This window comes from Leucopleurus acutus, assembly GCF_964270905.1.
Source record: "Leucopleurus acutus genome assembly, chromosome: 19".
Lineage (NCBI taxonomy): Eukaryota > Metazoa > Chordata > Mammalia > Artiodactyla > Delphinidae > Leucopleurus > Leucopleurus acutus.
The window spans coordinates 49659714-49681068 of NC_139161.1; the positions used below are offsets into that span (position 1 = coordinate 49659714).

General features: G+C 57.4%; 2 protein-coding genes across 2 annotated transcripts in view; both read left to right on the plus strand.

Annotated features, from left to right (window-relative positions):
- Positions 1 to 9493, plus strand: part of SPNS3 (SPNS lysolipid transporter 3, sphingosine-1-phosphate (putative)) — a gene marked incomplete at both ends in the record, with an annotated part of 40416 nt that extends 30923 nt beyond the window's left edge. Inside the window, 4 exon segments of the mRNA XM_082861561.1 lie at positions 1563 to 1628; positions 8134 to 8232; positions 8333 to 8510; positions 9405 to 9493. Coding sequence (XP_082717687.1) covers positions 1563 to 1628; positions 8134 to 8232; positions 8333 to 8510; positions 9405 to 9493 — 432 coding nt within the window.
- A 9222-nt stretch (positions 9494 to 18715) lies between these two features.
- The window catches only part of SPNS2 (SPNS lysolipid transporter 2, sphingosine-1-phosphate), a 34865-nt gene continuing 32225 nt past the window's right edge, over positions 18716 to 21355 (plus strand). The window contains exon 1 of the mRNA XM_082861316.1: positions 18716 to 19188. Within this exon, the coding sequence (XP_082717442.1) occupies positions 18819 to 19188 (370 nt within the window). The 5' untranslated portion in view covers positions 18716 to 18818. The remainder of the gene's footprint in view (positions 19189 to 21355) is intronic.

Sequence of the window (21355 nt, forward strand, 5' to 3'; positions counted from 1 at the left end):
ACCTCTACCTGGAAGCCCTCCGCATCCTGGGCTTTCCTCTGACTTCCCTCTTGCCAGCCTCGCCCAGCACTATGGTCTCTGGGACCTCTTGGAGTCTCCCCCCGACCTCACCGACAGCTTCCTGCCCCTCACCTTGCCGCAGGGGAGAGGGGCTCACCAGAAAGTGGCTTGATGTGTGACCGTCGGCCTGAGTCTTCTCATGTGTGGAGTGGATGTAATGATACGTGTCTTATGAGGTGGCTGAGAGTTGGATGGGTGACAAAAGTGGACACGCCTGGCGCGCAGTCAGTGTGCAGGCAGTGGGCCTTCGGTTCCGCGGTCCTGGGTGCTTGTAGGCCTTTGGGATCCAGAGCCTGGGCTGCCCCAGGCACAGCCCCGTGACTCCAGGAATGACTAATTCCACTCCAGCAATAAGCCCTTAGAAGCTCTGAGAAATGAGACTTTTCCCCTCCTTCTTGCCGCTTCATTAAACTCTTCTTGAGTGAGTGGAATGAGGATTGTCCTAATCCTTTGGCACGAGGTAGGGGGTTCAGGGAGCTGGGAGAGACAGGTACACAGCGGCCTCCAGATGGCGAGGCGGAGGGTGGGCACACAAGGTTATCCCAGCCCCACAGGTGCCCGGGGTGGGGGTGGGCACTGGACGGGGGCCGGAAGCCTCGTGTTTCAGGATGGCTTTGCCCTGGGCCAGCTGGCAACCTCAGACAAACCCTGGCCCTGACCCGGGCACAGTTTACTGTCTCAGCCTTGCTCACCTCCCTGTGCTGCTCTCAGGGTCTGGGAAGGGGAAGGCCTAGGAGGGGCTGTTGATAGGAGGCCTGGACTGGGCAGTCTGGCTGGCATACAGTAGACACCTCCTTAGTGTACACAGGCCTTAGAGGAACAAAGGGGAGGGTGGGCAAGTCCTGGACCTTTCTCCTCTGTTTCTCCACCTTTATTTATTTAAAAAAAATATTTTATTTACTTATTTATTATTTATTTATTTTGGATGTGCCGGGTCTTAGTTGCGGCACATGGGGTCTTAGTTGCGGCACATGGGGTCTTTAGTTGCAGCATGTGGACTTGTTAGTCGCAGCATGTGGACTTGTTAGTCACAGCATGTGGACTCTTCGTTGCAGCACACATGCAGGATCTAGTTCCCCGACCAGGGATTGAACCCGGGCCCCCTGCATTGGGAGCACGGGGTCTTACCCACTGGACCACCAGGGAAGTGCCTGTTTCTGCACCTTTAAACGTGGCCTGGGAGTCCTGGCTGCCTCCCTGGGTGACCTCAGTGGCTAGACCCTGGGGGCCGTCTGTCAGGGGGAGTGCTCTTCCCAGGCCCGGGCCCTGGCACTCCTCTCTGGGTCACGGCTGCCAGTCTGCCCAGATGGGAATGTCTACCCACTCTGGAGGCTGTCACAGCTGGGAAAACAGTTGCAAACCTCACCCACCCCAGTAAGTCTCGATGGGTCCTTCTTCTGGGCAGCCTCAGTCTCCTTCTCCACAGGTGGGAAGAAACAGCGTGGGGAGGGGCTGGTGACTGAGATCCAGGGAGCCTCATCCTGGCCACCCTTTGTTCACAGGTGTTCCTGGCCCTCGGGGAGCTGCTCCTGTCCTGCAACTGGGCCGTGGTTGCTGACATCCTGCTGGTAGGTGTAAGAGTCGGAACGGAGGGCTGGTCCTGGGGCCTCTCGAGCAGGGGCAGCTGGAGTCTGTCCTGCTCAGAGCTGGACTTCTGCTGTTGAGTGGCCTAGAGGCCAGGAGGGGCTTCAGAGACCATGGGGTAGGGGACCAAGGTCAATGAACAGTCACCTTGGACCAGGGGCCTCCCTGACAGTCTCAGACATATCCTTTGACCATCACTCCCATTTTGTAGATGAGCAAATGGAGGCTCAGAGAGGGCAGGTGCCTGAACCAAGGTCACACAGCCTGCAGAGGCTCTGAGCCAAGACTGTGGCCCGGGTTTTTTTTTTTTTTTTGCGATACCCGGGCTTCTCACTGCTGCGGCCTCTCCTGCCGCGGAGCACAGATTCCAGACGCGCAGGCCCAGCGGCCATGGCTCACGGGCCCAGCTGCTCCACGGCACACGGGACCCTCCCGGACCGGGGCACGAACCCGTGCCCCCCGCATCGGGAGGCGGACTCCCAACCACTGCGCCACCAGGGAAGCCTGGGCCCGGGCTTTTTGACTCCAGGTCTCCCTCCCTCTTTCTTGACTGCACTTCTCAGCAAGCAGGCTCCTTGGCCTCCACTCTGGGTGTGCAGACAGGGATGCTGGACCTCAGGGCCACAGAGCCCAGGTGGGTCCAGGCCACCCCAGCTCCCATATCATGGGCTGCAAGGCAAGGGGCCAGCTCAGGCTATAATGAGGGCTGATGCTATCCTGACCCCATGACTGCTAGGTCCAGAGTCTAGCAAGACCCTCCCTGAGCCTCACACTCTCCGTCCAGCCTCCCTGCCTCCTTCTAGGAGAAGTGCAGGGAAACTTTTTGAACACTGAAGGGCTGTGCCCTTGTGGATTACACAGGGTCTCAGACCTAGGAACACCCCAAGAGCCCTCCTGCCTCCTGGTAGTCCAGGGCTGGGTGGGCATGAGGGAACCAGAGCAGCTTGCAGTCGGCTGAGAGCTGTCCTGAAGGGGGTCTAGTGCAGGGGCACGAACCTGGATTCAGGAAACAGTCCTGGGATTCAGCCCTGCTTCTGCCACCTACTAGCTGTGTGTGACCCAGGCAAGTCACTTTGTGTCGCCGAGCCTCAGATTCCCTGTGTGGAAAATGGAGATGAAAATACCTCCTGGATTACTGTGAGGGTGAAATGAGATTATCCATGTAAAGCTTTTGCCCTGTTCCTGGCACAGAGAATGCTGGCTGGGATCCTGACAGCAAGTCAGTGGTTCCTACTTTCTCATCTTCCATCTCCCAGAGAAATCCTGGCATCCTGGAATCTGAGTTTGAAAGGGCTGTGGGGAAGTGTAGTCATTTAATTAGCCAACAAAACCTGCTTGAATACTGCTGTGGACGGGAGGCTCACTCTCTGTCTAGATGCTCTGGCCCTCTTCTTGGCCCAGGCTCAGCGGATGTAGACAGGGCTGTCCTGTCTTTGACTCCTGGGTGGGTGTATCAGCTGCAGGGCTGGCGCGTCTTCTCTTTTCCTCCTTCCAGGCAGGAGACTTGGGCTCCATCCCAGACTCAGCCATAGACCTGCTGAATGGCCTTGGGCCTCAGTTTCCTTGTCTATAAAAAGGGGTAATCATGGGTTTCCCTGGTGGCGCAGTGGTTGAGAGTCCGCCTGCCGATGCAGGGGTCACGGATTCGTGCCCCAGTCCGGGAAGATCCCACATGCCGCAGAGCGGCTGGGCCCGTGAGCCATGGCCGCTGAGCCTATGAGTCTGGAGCCTGTGCTCCGCAACGGGAGAGGCCACAGCAGTGAGAGGCCCGTGTACCGCAAAAAAAAAAAGGGGGTAATCATAACCAGCCTGGCGGGGTAAGCAAGATAGCCTGAAGGAAAGCCCTCTGTATGTGGAATCGTGCTGGCAAATCCTTTATTTTTTGGCCAAGCTGTACAGCATGTGGCACCTTACTTCCCCGACCAGGGATTGAACCCGTGTCCCCTGCATTGGAAGTGTGGAACCTCTAGGGAAGTCCCAGGCAAACGTTGTCTTGAGTGGGGCTGCCCACTTGTCCTCTGAATCCTGCCCCCTGCAGCTTCCTCCACGTCCCCCCCTCCCCCCGCCTGCTCCCTGCTGCACACGGCAGCCCCGCAGATATGTGAAGACTGCGCCTGTGCGTGCCCCCCCACCACCACCGTGTCTGTGTTTGCAGGAATGATTAACCTGGCAGAGCCAGGCTCTTTGTAGAGCTGTGTGTGGGCTGGGGACAGGCGAGGAGGGGTGAGGGGGCCAGTCAGCCATAGTCTGAGCCATCTGGGTCTGCTGGGGAGCTGGCTGGCACTGCCCAGGGGGCCGGGCTGGACGTGATCCAGCCTACTCAGTGTTCCCCACGGTCCTCCCCTGGCTTGGAGGCCTCCAGCCCCTAAAGCTTAGTGGGGCCTGTCATCCCAGGAAGGCTTCTAGCCCCCCTTCCCCTGCCTCCCCACCTTCCCAAAGCCCCTCAGTGGAGGACAGCCTTGTGACACTTTGGTGGCCGGAGCTGGACCAGTCCCTGCGGTTCTTGGAGCTCAGTCCCCTGACAGAGAGAGGGGGAAGGCTCCAGGGGGGAGTGGTCTCCGGCAGCGGGGGGCTCCCAGCTGTAGGGTGGAGGGCAGACAGATGGCAGCTGGGGGCAGGCTGAGGAAGGGTGGGAGGTGACATGACCTGGAGAGGAAGAAGCTGCGCAGGGGAGAGGAGAGAGAGGGTGGTAGCTGGAGTTGGCAGGTCATAGGTAGCTGGGGTTGCTTTTCTAGAGGTGAGGCAGGAGCAGGCTCCAGGGGCCCAGAGGGGAGATGGGTGGCGAGAGGCCAGCAGGGGGTGGGATGGGGCTGGGGAGGAAGTATCGTGCAGCAAGGCAGGGGCAGGAAGTGTGGCGACACTGGTGTGGCAGGAAGTGCAGGGAGGTCCCTGCTGGCTGCCCTTGCTCCTGAAGCACAGAAGGTGAGAGGGCAGCAGAGCCCAGGAGCCAGGATTCTGGAATAGTCCACCTGCTTCCACTCCCAGTCCTGTGCCTCTCTGGCCGGCCTTGGTTTGCTCAAGTGTGCAGAAAGGTGGTACCTACCTACCAGTTACGCCCAGGCCACGCGGGCAGAGTGAGCTAAGCCTGTATCACTCACGTTCCTGCGGGGTTGCTGTGGGCTCCATGGCCCCATGTCAGTCCTGCCTCAGGGACACAGCTCTCTTTGATCTGCTTATCTACAAGGAGGAGAATCCAGATTCTCTCTGGGGAAGAGACCTCAGGGGCTCTTCAGTGGTTCCCAAACTTCACCGAGCCTAAGAATCAGGTTTGGGGGAGCTTGTTACAGATTCAGCTTCCAGGCCCTCTGTCTTCAGGGTCTGATTCAGTTGGGTCTGTGTTGGGTCGAGGGATCTGCATTGCTGTCGAATGTCCTGCGTGATCCCGGTAGAGCCGTTCCTCAGAACGCACTGGAAAACACTGGTCTAGTGTAGCCAGCTCCCCAGCTCGTAAACCCTCTGCGACATTCTGACTAGTGCAGTCCGTCCCCTTGTTCACCTACTCTCTGACGGGGAGCTCACTCTTTGCACGCTGGGAAGCCCCTACCTCCTGGTGGGTGAGTTAATAAAAAGGACCTTGGCTCATCATAGCCAAGACCCACTTCAGACCCACCTCCGGCAACCTCCCCCTGCCCGGCGGGGGGAGCGCCTTGCTTCCTGGAAGGCTGGAGAGTGTGTCTCCCCAGATGAACTCCCTGCTTCCCCAGACCTACTGATGGGGTCTCTGGCTCCCTCCACAGCCTCCTGTCTGTCTGGGCCCCGCTCCAGCTTATCCACCGCCAACCGTGGGGAGTAGGGTAGAAGGGGGACTCGCTCCAGGTCTGTCCTCCAGGGTGCTGGAAATCCGCCACCAGGCTCACCTCCCACCTCCTCAGCACATCGCCACCCCCTCCTGCTGGGGGATCATCACCCTCCTGGTCTCCATGCTTCCCTGCTCTGCCTGCTGCCCCTAGGTAGCCGTCTGCTCACTTGTCTGTCTCACCCTCCCAGGGGTGTCTGGGTGGGAGGGCTGAGTGGGGAACGTGAGGCAGGCTGCCAGGGAGTCTGCACCTGGTGACTGGTGCAGTAACCAGTAACCGACTTTCTGCACTCCCTTGATGCACGCCCTGGATTGGCGCTGGTTATGCCCCTGGATATAAAGGGAACAGCTCTTCTAAGAAGGGCGAGTCAAAAACAGAGGGGTTTTTATCTCGGAATAGAGTGTGCCTGGAGTTTTGGGAACCCAAAAGCCTCTGAACTTCTAAAATTACCTGCTGGGCTCTCTAGCTGCTGGTGGGGCCCAGCCTTGACCCTTGGCTACGTGGAGACCCTGGGGACCCAGAACAGGCAGGGGGAGACCTACCTCTCTCGCCACTGGCATCAAGGGCTGGTCCAGGTCCCGCAGGTTGGAGTTCCTGGGAGGGGAGGAAGGGAGGGTCCAACCAGCCCCTGCACGGACTTTTTTGGACACTCAGAGTCCATCTTCTAGGAGGCCCTGCCCTTCTGCCCAGAACCACCAGTGAGTAATCACATAATTATGGGGTGAGAAGGAAGCACTTGGGGAAGGTGCAAAGCTGTGGTCAGTTCCTTCTCAGGCTTGTTGGCAGGTCTAGGTGATGGGTGGGAGGCCCGGCCTCTCTCACCACCTGGACAGAGTGGCTCAGCGCCGGTGACTCCGGGACCAGCCGGTCACCCTCAAGAGTGACTCTTACTGCCCTGCCCCCCCACAAACCCCTCTCTCCAGTCCCCGGGCTCTGGCCTTCACACCTTGGCTCCCACCGTCCCCTGTCTGGAGTTCCCTTCCCTGCTCTCGCTGCCAGTTAGCGGTTTTCGGGGCTTGGGGTGAGCTTCTCCTCTCGGTTCTTCTCACTGTTTTCCAAATGTTCTATAAAAAATGTGTAAATATTGCTGGAAAGTTTCCTTCTTGCTTCTAACAGCAGAATGGTCAAAGGTCAGACCCTGGAGAAGAAGGCCTGGGATCAAATCTCAGCCCTACTATTTCCTGGCTGGGTGACCCTGGGCAAGTTACTCACCCTCTCTGTGGAGGGTTTCCCATCTGTAACATGTGGCTAGTAATCGTATCTCCCTCATGGGTTGGTTGAGTGGATATATAAGATATATATGTATATGAGATACAGAAAATGCATACAGGAAGCATTTAATAAATGTTAATTATTATAATAATTATTATTATCATTGTTATTATTCTCTGATGGGCTCAGATTATGGACAGCTAGGCCTTGGGGCTAGGGCTCTGGGATGAGACGTTTCCCTGTGGCCGCCCTGTTGGGCCTGTGTGACGTGTGGCTTCTACTTGAACCTCCTGCCTCCCTTCCCTCCCGTGCTGCAGCCCTGGGTTCTGGCAGGGCCTCTCCTGAGACCAGCCTCCATGATGGTTCTACTTGACTTATTAAGTTGGCAAACTTTCAGCTAGTCCCCTCTGTGCCTGGTGCCTTGCTGAACCCCAGGGACCCCAAGAGAACTTAGGCAGGAGCTTTGCTGCTGGACAATGTAAGGGTAAGGGGAGGAGGACCATGAACCTTCCAGCTGAGGGGGATGTGCCTTCAGTTAGGGGTGCGCACGAGCTGGGGGAGCTCAGGGCAGGCACCTGAACTCTGGGAAGGCTTCACAGAGGCGGTGACCCAAAGGCAGGCACCTGAACTCTGGGAAGGCTTCACAGAGGCGGTGACCCAAAGGTCAGTCCTGAAGGACGAATGGGGATGCTCCAGCTGGACCAGAGAGGGGAAGGCTTGCCAAGCAGAAGACACAGCATGTTCAAATGCCTGGAAGCTTTCTGCCCCTTAGAATCACAGGTCATGATTTCAGCCTGATGTCCTCCAGGTATCAGATGAGGAGTGATAATGAAAGTAACCCTTTATGTAGGTACTATTATTATCCCCATCTGGGGTTGAGGAGTCCGAGGCACAGAAAGGTGAAGTGACTTGCCCAAGGTCACACGGCTAGTGAGTTGGGGGTGTGGGATTGGAACCCAGACAATCTGACTCTGGAATTCATATTCTTAACCTCCCAAGTGGGCCTTTTCAGCAAGCCTGCCTTCGGTCTCTGCCCAGAGGGGCTTCTTGAGATGGGGGCTGAGCCCTCCACACCACTCCGCCCAGGCGCCCACACGTGCAGGCGCCTAGCTGTGCACCCGCTCTTCACCCCACAGCCCACACTGCTGCCTTGTGGGCCCCTGAGCTGGGACACACCTGCCCCATCACTGTTGTCACAGCCATGGCTGGTCGCCCTGATTTAACAGTGAATCCTCAAGAGGGGTGGCCTTCATCAGGGACCTGGCAGCTCCATCGCAGGGGACCAGGGAGTCTTCCTGAGCCTCCAAGCGACCTGATGGCTCAGTGGTGGGGCTTCAGGCATTGGGTTCGTCGACCCCCTGCCATCCCACTCTCTTGGCCAGCCTGTCACCTTGCCAGGCTGGTCCTTGGCAGCCGGGGGACAGAATAGGGCATGAGGGGGCACCTGCTCCTTGCCCTCGCTTGCTTCTGTGTTTTGCAGTCCGTGGTGGTACCCAGGTGCCGGGGGACGGCAGAGGCGCTTCAGATCACAGTGGGCCACATCCTGGGAGATGCCGGCAGCCCCTACCTCACTGGACTTGTAAGGCTGGGTGAATGGCAGGGGTCCAGGGAGGAAGTGCACTTGAAGGCCTGGAGGCTGGTCTGGTGGGCCCGACAGACCCAGCCTGTCTCCTCTGCAGATCTCCAGCGCCCTGCGGGCTGCGCGTCCCGACTCCTACCTGCAGCGCTTCCTCAGCCTTCAACAGAGCTTCCTGTGCTGCGCCTTCGTTATCGTCCTGGGTGGTGGCTGCTTCCTGCTGACTGCACTGCACCTGGAGAGAGACCAGGCCCAGGCCCAGGCCCAGGCCCGGCAGACAGGTACCCCTGCCACCTTGCACCCATACCAGGCTCAGGGCTGACCCTATAGGAACAGCATCACCACCCACCCGCTGAGCCCCTGGCTAGTTTATTTGTTCATCCATTCACCCATAGTTATTACGTCCCTGCTATGTGCCAGGCAAGGTTGCAGATGCTGGGGAGTGAACACCAAGTCCGAGCCCCCATGAAGCGAAACAAACAGAAGAAGTAGAAGATAGAGTATGTTCAAGGTGATAAGTGCTACGGAGAGACATAAAGCAGGAAAGTGGGGAGAGAGGAACAGGTGGGGGCAGGTTGCAGTTTTTGAAAGGGTGGTCAGAGAGGTCCGCACTGCGCGGGGACTGAGTCATGCAGCTATCTGGGGGAAGGTGCTCCTGGCAGGGGGAAAAGCTAGTGCAAAGGCCCCGAGGTAGGAATGGACCTGTTGTGTTTGAAGACTGGCAAGGAGGCCAGTGTAGCTGGAGCCAGGAGCAAGGGGGCCAGTGGTTGGGACGAGGGTGACAGTAATGGGACCAGAGCGTGGGGGCTTTGGGGGCCTTTGCAGGGACTGAGGCCTTACACAGAGCGAGATGGGAGCTGCTTTCTGGTTTCCAGTGCACAAGCCCCAGGGTGTCTGATTTACATCTTAAAAGCACCACTCTGGCGCTGCTGTGTTGACAACAGACTGCAGGGGGCTAGTATTGAAGTAGAGACGCCACAGGAGGCCCTGCAGCTGTCAGGGGAGAGCAGCGGGGCTGGGACCATGGTGGGGGCATTGAAGGTGGGGAGAACGGGTCGGATCTGGAATTTATTTTGAAAACGGAAGCTAGAGGATTTCATGACAGGCTGTGCCCAGGCCTCGTCCCCAAACGCCTTTGCCTCCTTTGGGGCTGGCTGAGCGATTTCTTCCCACAGGGATCCCCGACAGCAAGGACGTGCACAGCGAGGCCATGGAGAGCCAATGCCTGCTTCCTAGCACCGGTGCCTCCCCAGAGGACCCCTGAGGCCCCTGCCTTGCAGCGAGGAGGTCCCACCCACCCTGCTCGCACCTTTCTGGGCGGCCTCCACTGTATCAGTGCCTCTGCCCACCTTTGACTGCGGCTCCGGGACCCTGGCCAAGCTGCACCTGCCACTTCTTCGCTCCCAGCTAGAAAGCTGGCAGCGCCTGTGGCTGGGCTGGGAATTGAGCTGTCAGCACCCTCGGTGGGAGGCCTGAGCCTGTGCCTGCACCCAGCACGAGGCCACGCTAGCGCGGGTCCCTCAGCCTGGCTGCTGGTGGCCCGATTAAAGTGTGGCCAGTACAAAGCCCGTGGATATAGGCCTTTAGACCTATGTTATTTATAGCCTCAAGGTGTCTCTGCTGGGATTAGAAGCAGGAGACGGGGAGGTGGGCAGTCTGGGCCAAGGATGCAGGGCTGCTCAGCATGGGCCTCTGGGCGTCCGCACCCTGGACCGCCTGCTGTGACCCAGGTTCCCCAGTCTGCAGGGGCAGCCCTCTGCGTGCGTTCACCCTCTGAACGAAGTGGGGGCTGAATCGGTAGTCTTGAAGAGAGGTTTCTACTCCGGTGCTGGTGTGGGAGTGTGGCTGCAAGAACCAAGGAGGCACCCAGAGGAGTGCCCAGGCCTGCGCAGACCCACACTGGGGGGCTGGCATGGCTGTGCGTGAGGGCCCTGCTCTGCATCCCGGCCTCCTCCCGCGCGGGGAGGGCCGGCTCGCTGGGACTCATATTTGCCCCTGGGCTCGGAGCAGCTGGGCACAGCGGGCCCCGCAGGAGATCAACAGCTTCCAGGCGGGCAGCAGTGGGGAGGCATGTCCTTTCCGCCATGAGCATAAGCGGGTCTCCCCTGCCCTGGTGCCCAGCTAGGCAATCACTGTTCACTTGCTGATCGCCACTTGCGGTGTGCCAGGCTGGGCCTGCCTCCCAGCAGCTGTGGGCAGAGCAGTGACCCAGACTCACACTCACCTCCTGACCCTTGCTTGCCGCCCCCCTGCCCCCCTGTGGTGTCCTCCCTGCCCCTTATGTTGGATGGGACAGGCTCCAGGAGCTGGACACTCCCGCTCAGCCCGCGCCTGCCATGCCCACCCCCAAGTCTCAGCGGCCCCTCAGGAGCAGCTGTCACCAGGGTGACCTCCCCTTCCACCCACGATCTGACGCTTGGCGCTCCTGAAACGGCCGGCCCTGAAGTTAGGAGAGAAAGGATTCGTGAGGCTGCATGGTAAGGGTTCTGCACCCAGTTACAGTGTGGGTGCGGGAGAGGGGTCCGTTCCCACACCACCAAGCGATTCTCTGACTCTCGCCGGGGGCCTACAATTCAACTCGACTCTGAGACTATCTACCCAGAGATAGCATCAGATTCCGCAGGGTAAGGATGCAGTGCAAAAGACTGTCCCTGTCACCCCTGTGCCACGCTTCAGATGCCAATCACAAGTCCAGGCTGTGACCAATTGTAAATCCAAGGTTCTCACAACCCCTTCCTTGGGTTCCATTAATGTGCGAGAGAACTTAGGAAACCCATTTACTCACTGTATTGCCAGTTTATTATAAAGTATAGCTCAGAAATAGCCAGATGGAAGAGATGCATAGGACAGGGTATGGGGAAAGGGCGTGGAGCTTCCACACTGTCTCCAAGCACCACTCTCCCCAGATGTCCATGTGTTCACCAGCCCGGAAGCTCTCCGGACCCAGTCCTTTTAGGTTTTACGGAGGCTTCATTACTTAGGCATGATTGATTAAACCGTCACTGGTTGATCTCAATCTCCAGCCTCTCTCCCCTCCCGGGAGGTAGTTGGCGGCGGTGGTGGAGCTGAAAGTTCCAACCTTCTAATCACAAGGCTGGTTCTCTGGCAAGCAGCCTCATCCTTAGGTGAGTTCCAAAAGTGACCTCCTTAACAAAGGAAAGACACTTTTAGGGCTCTCATCACCTAGGAAACTCCAGGGGTTTTAGGAGCTCTGTGCCAGAAACAGGATGAAGACCAAATATATATTTCTTATTAGAAATCACAGTATCATACTTAGTTTCCTCTGAGAAGGAGGCAGTCGGTCTGTGCGGGATTCACTGGCTGTGCGACCCGGGCCACTTCCTGTCTTCTCTGAGCTGCAGACTCCCCAGCTATATTTAAGAGGTGTGTGGAATGTGATTTTTCTAACCTAGACCTCATGTGATTTCTCACGGGCTGGGTCTAGGTCCACAGAAGCCCAGCTCCAGGATCTTCCTCCCTACAATCCTGGGGAGGACCCCTGTGAGATTCAGCTCCCAGGAGATGGGCAAGCGCTTCCCAAGAGTCATCAGCTACCCCCACCTCTCCCACCTCAGAGTCCTCAGGCTGGGGAGAGAGATCAGAAACATGCGTTGGTACCAGTGGGTGCCCATCTTGGTGTTGGGCAGTGACTCCAACCCTGCCCTTGGACCTCACAGCCCCAGAAGGAACAGGGAAACGCTTGGCTGGGCCAAGTGAGGCACACCTATGGGCAGAAGAAGGGGTTACATCCCTCAGAAGCGTTGAGGAGTCAGCCTAGGAGCTGGTAAAAAGCCAGAGGTGTGGGGAGGGGAATCCCTGGTGGATAGAACAGGCCGAGGTGCAGGGGATGGGGCAGAAGATACGTGATGAGTCACAGAGGGGTGTGGTGTGGTCAGAAGGGAGGGGGTGTGTGTGTTTTGGGGGAGAGAGGGAGTGGGAGAGACTGGCTGGGACCAGAGGGCTCAGATGCCAGCCGAGGAGCTGGAGCATGAATCCTGTAATCAGGGAAGTTCTTTCTGACTCAAGTGCTTTCTGGGGTCTGGGTTGCCAGGCAGGGCAGGGTGGTGCTTTCTGGGACTGAGCTAGGCAAAGTGCCCCACCAGGAGTTTATACGATGTTATCATCCAAAGTGTTTGGAGGCGGGGCAGGAGCAGGGCGGGCTGGCAGACTCTGGGAGGAAGGGACCAGTATCTGTTCTGCAAGCAACCCGACCCCAGCTGTACTCAGCTCCCACCCCTTGCCTTTCTGGGGCTGGCCACTCAGACCTCACTGTGCTGAGGTCGCAGGTATAGGTCTCTGAGAACCCAGCCACTCGGGCTAGGCGGGAGGAGTGGTCAATAGAACGCACCTTTCTGGCCAACAGGGCACTTGCTGGGTGATCGGTCCCTGATACTGTGGACTCACTTGTTGGGAATGGTGATGGAGGAGCACACTGCTGAGCAGGGCGAGGCCCTCAGACCTCATCTGCTCACATCATGTGTTAATTGCTCTTCCTGGACACACGCTGCATTCCAGCTCCCAGGTGTCATCCAGGTATGCAGGTGTGCTTGGTCAGTGTGCGTGCTCATCTCTGTGTTGGTGTGTGAGCACGTGAGGAGGTGTTTGTAGGGTCTGGATGAGAAAACTCTTCTTCCACCCTGACCTCAGGCTTGAAGGGTGCGTCGAGATGGTCACCCCAGTCCTGGCTTGTCCCCCTGCAACACCAGACATCAGTCTGTTTCATTCCCTGAAGAGTCTGTCTTTCCTCCATGCCTGGGTGGGCCTGTGAGCCTTCTGGTTTAATGCAGCTGCAGGAGGCAACCAGAGGTTGTTGGAGCCAAGCCTTATCTGACACAGGGAGGTATGGGACTGCACGTGCTCTTTCTGTGGGACCACATCAGTTAAGGTTGTAGGGTGGTGTGCAACAGAAACTGACTGATATCTTAAGCAAGAAAGGGATTTGTTGAAGACCTCAGGAGCTCACTGTGAGCTCTATGGGAAGATTGGAGATTCAGGGGCCAGGGCTCCAGGGCCATCTTACTGGGACATTTTCTCCCTATTCTTTTTCCTAGGCTGGCCCAGCAATATATTTTTTTGTTTACATATTTGGGTTCCATGTAAAAGTTTGAGAAAAGGGCTGTTCTGCTAAAAAAAAACAAAAAACAAAATGCTGATCCAATACACCTTTGAGGCCATCTGCACTGGAATGTGAATTAAAGGCCTAGATTGGTATCCTGTGACATCAAGATTTAAAGCCCTGGCTGAGAGAGTCCAGTTGGATCCTACGCCCATGCCTTGATTTATAGCTCCATTAAGACCAGGAAACCAGGGTCACTTAGCAAGGGAAATGGACATTGAGCATCAAAATAAAACATCAGTGAAAGAAAACAAGACCAGAAAAAACAAACCCACAAAAACCAACGACTGTGTCCATTACAGTGATCCTGGGCAGGCCACTGGCCTTCTCTCAGATGCAGCCTCTCACGGGACAGGGAAGAGGCTGGACTCAGTGTCCTTCAAGGGATTCTTCACTTCTCATAGTCTGAGTCCATGATCAAAGGAGATTGGAGCGTCTGTAATTCAGAAAGTGTTAAGAATGTTCAAAAGACAGAACAGGAACTTCTGTGTCAGTGGGGACTCAGAGGCAGCTGTTCTGAGCAGGAGAGAGAGGCAGAGACGAAGCGTTCTGAGCAAAACTCGTGAGGCAGGCCCAGGCTGGGGGATGGAGGGGCTCCAAGAAGTCCTCAGCTTGGCAACAGCGGGAGCAGAGAGGAGGTGTCCTCTCCCTACCCGTGGGTGGTGCCCTGTGGAGAACGTATTCAAAGGGTGGGAGGGAAATGGCACAGGGAAGCTAATGGAGGGTGGAGTCAATCAGGGAGAAAATGCCTTTACCAGAAGGGCCCGGAGAGGAATCTGGCTGGTTCTGAGTCACGCAGAGCAACAGATACATGATGCAAATCAGCACACACTTACTGAGCACCTGCTAAATGTCATTTACTCATTCAGTCACAAACATTCTCTGAGCACCTCCACTGTCCTGGACAGCGGAAGTGAATCAGACAGCGTATGGGCCCTTAAGGCTCACGATCTGTTGGGCCGGTGGAGGGGAGTGGTGGACTCATGTACAAACATAGTCAGCACAATGAGTGTGGTGTGATGGAAGAGGGATACACAGGTTACTCAAGTAACCTAGGGGAGGAAATGACGATTGAAACAAGCAGGTCAGGGAGGGCTTCCTGGAGGAAGTCATGGCTGTGCTGGATTTCTGAAGGACTAATGGGAGGAGTGACCTAGGTAGACAGCATAGGCAGAGCAGGACTAAAAAGCCGGGGGAGGGGGCTGCCCAGGGGACGCTCTCCGTGGTCCTGAACCATCAATGTGTTAGTAGGACAAGGGCTTTTGTGTTGAGGGGAGAGCGGGGACTAGAGACAACTGCCCCCAATTCCTGCCACTCCTCTGGGCTCCAGGAAGTATAACTATGAGCGAGTTCAGGGAGATCAATTTTCAGTGTAGACGAGTGTAATTTTGAGAGATGGGCTGTAGGATCTAAGGCTGGAGATTGGCATGGGTCATGAAGGGTTATCGGAGATCATGTTAAGGAACTTAGATATTTTTTAAAAATTAATTCTATTGAAGTATAGTTGATTTCCAATGTCATGTTAATTTCTGCTGTACCGCAGAGTGTTTCACTTATACATATATATATTCTTTTTCATTTTCTTTTCCATTATGGTTTATTACAGGATATTGAATATATAGTTCCCTGTGCTATACAGTAGGACCTTGTTGTTTATCCATTCTATATATAATAGTTTGCATCTGCTAATCCCAAACTCCCAATCCATCCCTCCCTCACCGCCCCTCCCACTTGGCAACCACAAGTCTGTTCTCTGTGAGTCTGTTTCTGTTTTGTAGATAGGAACTTAGATATTTTTAATCCTGTAGGCAGTGGGGAGCCATGGAAAAGTTTTGTGCAAGGTAGTGGTAGGGTTGTATGTGTGATTTAGAAAATTACTGGCAAAAAATATGAAGAAAAGACTGGACGGGGGACTTCCCTGGCAGTCCAGTGGTTAAGACTCCACGCTTCCACTGCAGGGGCTGTGGGTTCGATCCCTGGTCGGGGGACTAAGATTTCACATGTGGCTGAAAAAAAAAGAAAAGAAAAAGACTGGAGGGGAATGTTGGAACAGGTGGTGTTCATCTTTAAAAGGGTCCAAGTGAGACATGGAGAGGTTTGAGCTAAGTCCATGAGCAATTGGGACCCTGGGAGATATTAAAGAGAAAAAATGGACAGGCCCTAGAGGTGGGAGTTGAGGGAGAGGAAGGAGTCCCAAATGGCTCCCAGGTTCCCAGCTCAGTGACAGTGTGGATGCCACTGCTATTTGTCAAGAGATAAATGATACTGGGTGGGAGCAGGTTTAGGGGAAAGACAATGAGTTCCATCTTGGATGTGCTGAGTTTAAGGTGCTGGGGGATATCTAGGGGGGAGTGTGCAGGAAACTGCATGTGGACCTAGTGCTCGGAGGTGAGGCCACATCTAGAGATGGAGGTTGGGGTGTCCTAGGGAGGTGGATAATTGTTGAAAGCCCAGGCACGGGTGAGAGGCTGCCAAGGGAGAGTGTGCCATGTGAGCAGGGAGGAGACTGAGGCTGAGCCCTGGAGACACTCCTGTGTAGGGAGATGGGCAGAGGGGAGGTGGACTGAGCTCCCAGGTGGCAGCCGTGGGGGAGCCAGTATTTCTCAGAGTGTGTTCTGCAAAGCTGTAGTCATCTTACGAGATGTTCTGTGGTCTAGTACACATGGGGACAGGGCAGCCTATGCTTCCCCATGGGAGACTCCCAGTGTACACTCTCAGATTACAGACTCTGAAAAGTTCCTCAGTTAGGAAACCTAATTCTCTGTGTTTATCCCACCATTGCCCAAATATACTTGCCCTTGGGACACTGGCCACTAATGAAACGTGCCCCATTTGTTTTGAAATTATGGTCTAGACCTGATGAACGAATATCAGAAGGCCCTTTAGCCATCATTGAGTTCAGCCTCCCATCACGTTGATGAGAAAGCTCTGTCCTGGAGAAGCTAAGAGCATCGCTCTGGGGCAGTAGAGGAAACACTGGATTAGGGGGTAGACACACCTGGGTTTAGTGCAAGCCTCATCATTTACTAGTGACCTTAGGTAGATTACTTCTCTTCCCTGGGTCTCTTTATCTGTGAGATGAAGACAAGAACCCTACAGGTTCTCTAGCTGATGGTCCCAGAGGCTCTCAGGAGGCCACAGTGACTTGCCCAGGGCCATACAGCCCAAAAGGGCTTATTGTCCCCCCATCACCGTGCCTTTGGTGGCCCCTTATCCCACCTAAGGACCCACTCTAGAGAGTGCCTTTGAGTTAAAATCCCAGAAAACCCCACAGACTGGGAATGGCTGGCTTGCTTGGTGGCAGCGTAGAGGTCCCCCAAATTTGAAAGGCTCAAAACTCTGCCAATTTTCCCCTGCTCCAGAGCCTACTCAGTGGTGGAAAGGCAGTACCATGGAAAGGGAATGCTCCCCTTTCTGGCTAAGGCCTAAAACTGCTCCCTGGGCAGAGCTGTGGCTGAAAGGATGAGGAATTTGGGGGAGTGGGAAGGGGACCATGGTGTTGGGCTTAGAGCCATGGTTCTGCCTTCTTCACTGCTGGACAGGCCCCTAGCTGGCCGCATCGCCCCGCTGGGCACTGTCCTTTAGCTAGCACCATCACACAGTTATGAAAGTCAGTGCCAGGGCTCAGTCCCAACCCCATGGAGCTCCTAGGTCTGTCCTTCCCTGTTTAATCACCTGCCATCCTGGGCCACCCCGTGGAACTTCCCTCACCCAGCTTTGCAGTCCTGGGCTCAGCAAACTGGAAAGAGGCAGCAAGGCAACTTTCAGAACGAAATCTGTTTTCCTAACCCTCCCGCCACAGTCATTCATACCCAACACGATGAAGCATATTTTTAGTCACTTTGCAGAATTTAAAATACACCTCGAAGGCGCCAAGAAACACCAGCTTGGGGATTAACTCTGCTCACAAGAGACGGTGGGGCGGGAGTGGGGAGGGGTGACTTGTGCTGTGTCACCCGTTGGCTATGCCATGACTCACTGTGGCCGACACCTTCACGAGATGCACCTGCCCATGGATGTGGGCTCTGGAGCAGCCTGCAGTGGGAACCTAGCTCCCAGCCCAGGCCGAAGGTATTGCACCAACCTGGGTCAGCACCAGCGCTGCTGCCAACTAGCTGCATGTCCACGGTAGGGTCACTATGGGCCCTGGAGCCTGTATGTGAATAACTCTGGTTTCCCAGGCTCTGTCTACTTCTAACATTATGTCCTCAGCACTCTGTACAGGATTTTCATTTCAAAGCTGCAAACAAATGAATGGGGGAGGGAGCTTACCAAAACCACAGCCCCTCTGAGATGGGTGAGAGTGGAGATTGTGGCCCTGAATACAGAAACTACCTGACCACTCTGCACAGGAGACAGGGCGCCCCGCTCCCCCAAGGGAGGACCTGGGGGACTTCCAGACCCTTTAAATCCTATCCTCCCCAGAGAGAGAAACTGAGACCCAGAGAAAGTCAGGGGTCTTGTCTAGGGTCATGCCACACACCAGGGCAGAACTGGTCTAGGACCCAGCCTCCTGTCTCCCATTGAGGGCTTTGTCGTGCGCTGCTGAAGTGTGATGCGGTTGCCCGTTGCCGTGCCCTCAGGAGAGAAGGCCCCCTTTCAATGCCCTGTTTCGTGGGTGGAGGAGGGGGCCGGTTGGAGCCCTGGCTCTCTCTGCCAGGGGCTGCCTTTCTGAGGGGCAGGGGTAGGGTCTCGGTGTGCACACAGGAATGGGCCCAGCAGGAGGCAGGGGGCTGGATCTGAGCTTCCCTGGAGAGGTGGGTGACATAGCCTTCTGTGACTGGTGGAGGCCTGGGTCCCGGGCCAACCCCCCACCCGTCACGCTTCTTGGTTCTTACGCAGCCCTCCCTGAACTGATTAAATCATGGCGGGTGAGTAGCTGCTGGAAAGGCTGTGGGCCCTCCTACCCGCGCCCCTGACTTAACCGTCTGAGACCCTCTCTCCAGGATGTCCGTATGCCCTGAGCTCTAGCCTTCAGCTCTCTCCCAGAGTCTCCGCCGCGGTAGGGGGCGGGGAGGGCACTGAGTGGGTGCTGGGAAGTCCTGCTTCCCGGACGCTACTCTTAGCTCCGCAGCTCCCCACAAACCCCCTCCGGGTCCTCGTCAGCCTCGGCTGCCGCGCGTCTCCAGAGTGACTGCGCCCCCGTCGGGCGGGAGGGGCTCTGCGGCCCGGCCCTCCTCCTCCGCCCCCCGGGGGCAGCACGTGCGGGGCGGGGCTGTGGCCCGAGCCCGGGGCTGATTGGGCGCGGGCCTGGTGGGCGGGGCCGGGCCGCAGCTGTCAGAGCAGCGGCGGCGGCGACCGCGGCGCACCGGGCTGAAACGGTGGCAGCGCCGCAGCCGGGGTCGGAGCGCAGGAGCCGACGGGGCCCGGCCGGGATGGTGCAGCGGCGGCTCCTCGGCGCACACACGCACTGAGTGGGCCCAAGCTGGGCCCCGCGCCCCCCGCGCCCCCCGCCGCCCCGATCCCGGCCGGCATGATGTGCCTGGAATGCGCCTCGGCGGCGGCGGGCGGCGCGGAGGAGGAGGAGGCGGACGCGGAGCGGCGGCGCCGGCGCCGGGGGGCGCAGCGAGGGGCCGGCGGTGGCGGTTGCTGCGGGGCGCGGGCAGCGGGCGCCGCTGGAGTGGCGACCGCCGACGATGAGGTGCAGACGCTGTCGGGCAGCGTGAGACGGGCCCCTTCCGCACCCCCCAGCACCCCCAGCACCCCCAGCTGCGCAGCCGCTGCCAAGGGCCTCGGCGCTCAGCAGCCCAAACCAGCCAGCTTGGGCCGCGGGCGGGGGGCAGCCGCTGCCATCCTCAGCTTGGGCAACGTGCTCAACTACCTGGACAGGTACACCGTAGCAGGTGAGCGAGTGCCCCACCCAGCCCAAGAACCAGGATCCTCTGCCTCGAAGTACCTCGGGGAGCCTTCGGTCCCAGGCCCCCTATATCCAAGCCTTTCGTGGGGTCCCTAAGGGCCCTCCGTTCAGGCACGACTGGGCAAGTGATGCCCTGAGATCTACTGGTCCAATCCAGGGACCGGCCCCCGTACCCCCGGGCCTGGGGTTGGGGGAGTCCCCACCCCTGGAGTAGCCCGCGCATCCTCGCCAGCCCTTGACGTCCTATCCGTTGTCCTCTTCTGCGAGAGAGTCTCCTTTGCGTCTCTCTGCGTTCTGACCTCCGCGCCCCCATCCGCCCCAGCCTCAGGTTCCCGGGCCTCTCCTCCCCTTCCCCCAGCCCAGGCTGTCTGTCGGTCCGTAGCCGGTCAGTTCCTTCCTTCCTCCGCCGTCTCCACTCCCCTGCGTGCGTGCGGCGAGTGCGCGCGCCCCTTGCGGGTGTGTGCCAGGGGGAACCAAGTGTGTGCTCGCGGGCGGCGCGGATGTGTGTGTGAGCGTGTGAGCGCGTGGCTGACAAAGGCTTGGGGCTGCGGGGAGCGGAGGGAGGGGCGGGGCGGGTCCGTGGCGCCTGGGGACCCAGGATGCGGTTTGCAGCTGGCCCTGGCTAGAGGCCCGAAGACGCCTCCCCCTGTTCTGTGTCGCTTGGGGCCTGGGGTAGGGCGCGGGCCACTGGGGCTGCCTCATCCTCTGTGAGCATCTCCGGGAATCAGCCTTGGGGAGGGGCTAGAGGTAGATAGAACAACTGAGTTCTAGCCCCGGATTTTCCCCCTTGTGCTTGGTGTGTGACCTTGGGCCGGTCTTAGCCTATGTTTAGGTCTGTTTCCCCGTTTGTAAGGTGGTTGGTCCTCAGGCCCTTCTGGGATTCCAGTCTCCTCGCTCCCCTCCCATAGTTCTGGGGTGGGGGGCGGGGGGTGGTGGTGCCTGTGAACAGGGGTTTTCCCTAAATTGAGCTGCCCCTCGGTGGGAAGGGTGCAGCCTTGAGAGAAAGAGACTTTGGCCAGGCTAGCACGTGGGGGCTCTCTGCCATGGGAGAGCAGTGACTGGATACCTGACATCCTGGCGTGCTGGCCTAACCATAGCTTAGTAAAATCTGGAACTAGAAAAAAAAAAAAAGATGGAGGAATTTTGGACAGACTCGAAAGAGAACTAACTTTGTACCCATGGAGAGAGGCAAGCTCTGGCTTAAACCATAAAACATATGCCACCTGGGTCCCCTTCCCTAGGACTCAAGTCTCCCCCTCTCTTGAATGGGCTTTTGTGTCAAGGAGAAGGAGGAACTCTGATGGGAGAGCAGAGGCTTCCGCCTTTCCCCACTCCCACTTTCAAAACCCTTTATCTCTCTGACCCTCCCTGCGGGGTGTTGGAAGTGGGTACGAGTGGCACCAGTTTCCGGGTCGAGCTCAAGGGGCTCTTACTTCGGCCTGGTGAGCAGGAGTACCCAGCACCGCCCAAGTGCACCAGCCCCTGTGCACCAGCCCCATGGCACACACATGTGCCCTGCTGCCTGGGACCTGGGAGCTTAGGTGCCACCCTAAAGTGGGGAGAAGTCCGAGAACACGGGGGGGCCTGTAGTTAGTGCAACATCGACTTCTGTCCGTAGATGGGCAAACCGAGGCCCTTGTCCAAGATGGCCCGGAGAGTGCGCGACAAAGCTGGTGTTCGATCTGCCTGTTTCCCGCCCTCTCAGCTGGGCAATGAATGGCCTGCTTCTAGTGCTGTAACACACTCCAATTTGTTTTTTCCTGCCCCTGACCACCCCCTCTGATATTCTTAGGGAAGCCGACTCTGCTAGGGGCTGAGGTGCGATGGTGGGATCGGGGAGGGCTGCTGCTTATCTGCCCCCACCCCCACTTGCGTCCCAGAGTCAGAATGCGAGAACGAGATAGGAAATTTCTGGTGAATTGGTAAGGGGGGGTGGGGCAGTAGGGAGGAAGGCCCGGAAAGCTCTGTGCAAACACCGCCTGAGCTGTGCATCCCTCCCTGTCCCTCCAGGGTGGGAGCTCATGCACCACCCTGCCCCCAACACACAGCATACACAGATTTCCTCTCCGGATAAGCCTGGCTCCCTCCCTCTCTCTTTATGGTAGATTCTCCTACCACCCCCACCTTGCTGCCAAGTTCAGTTTTCAGGAAGA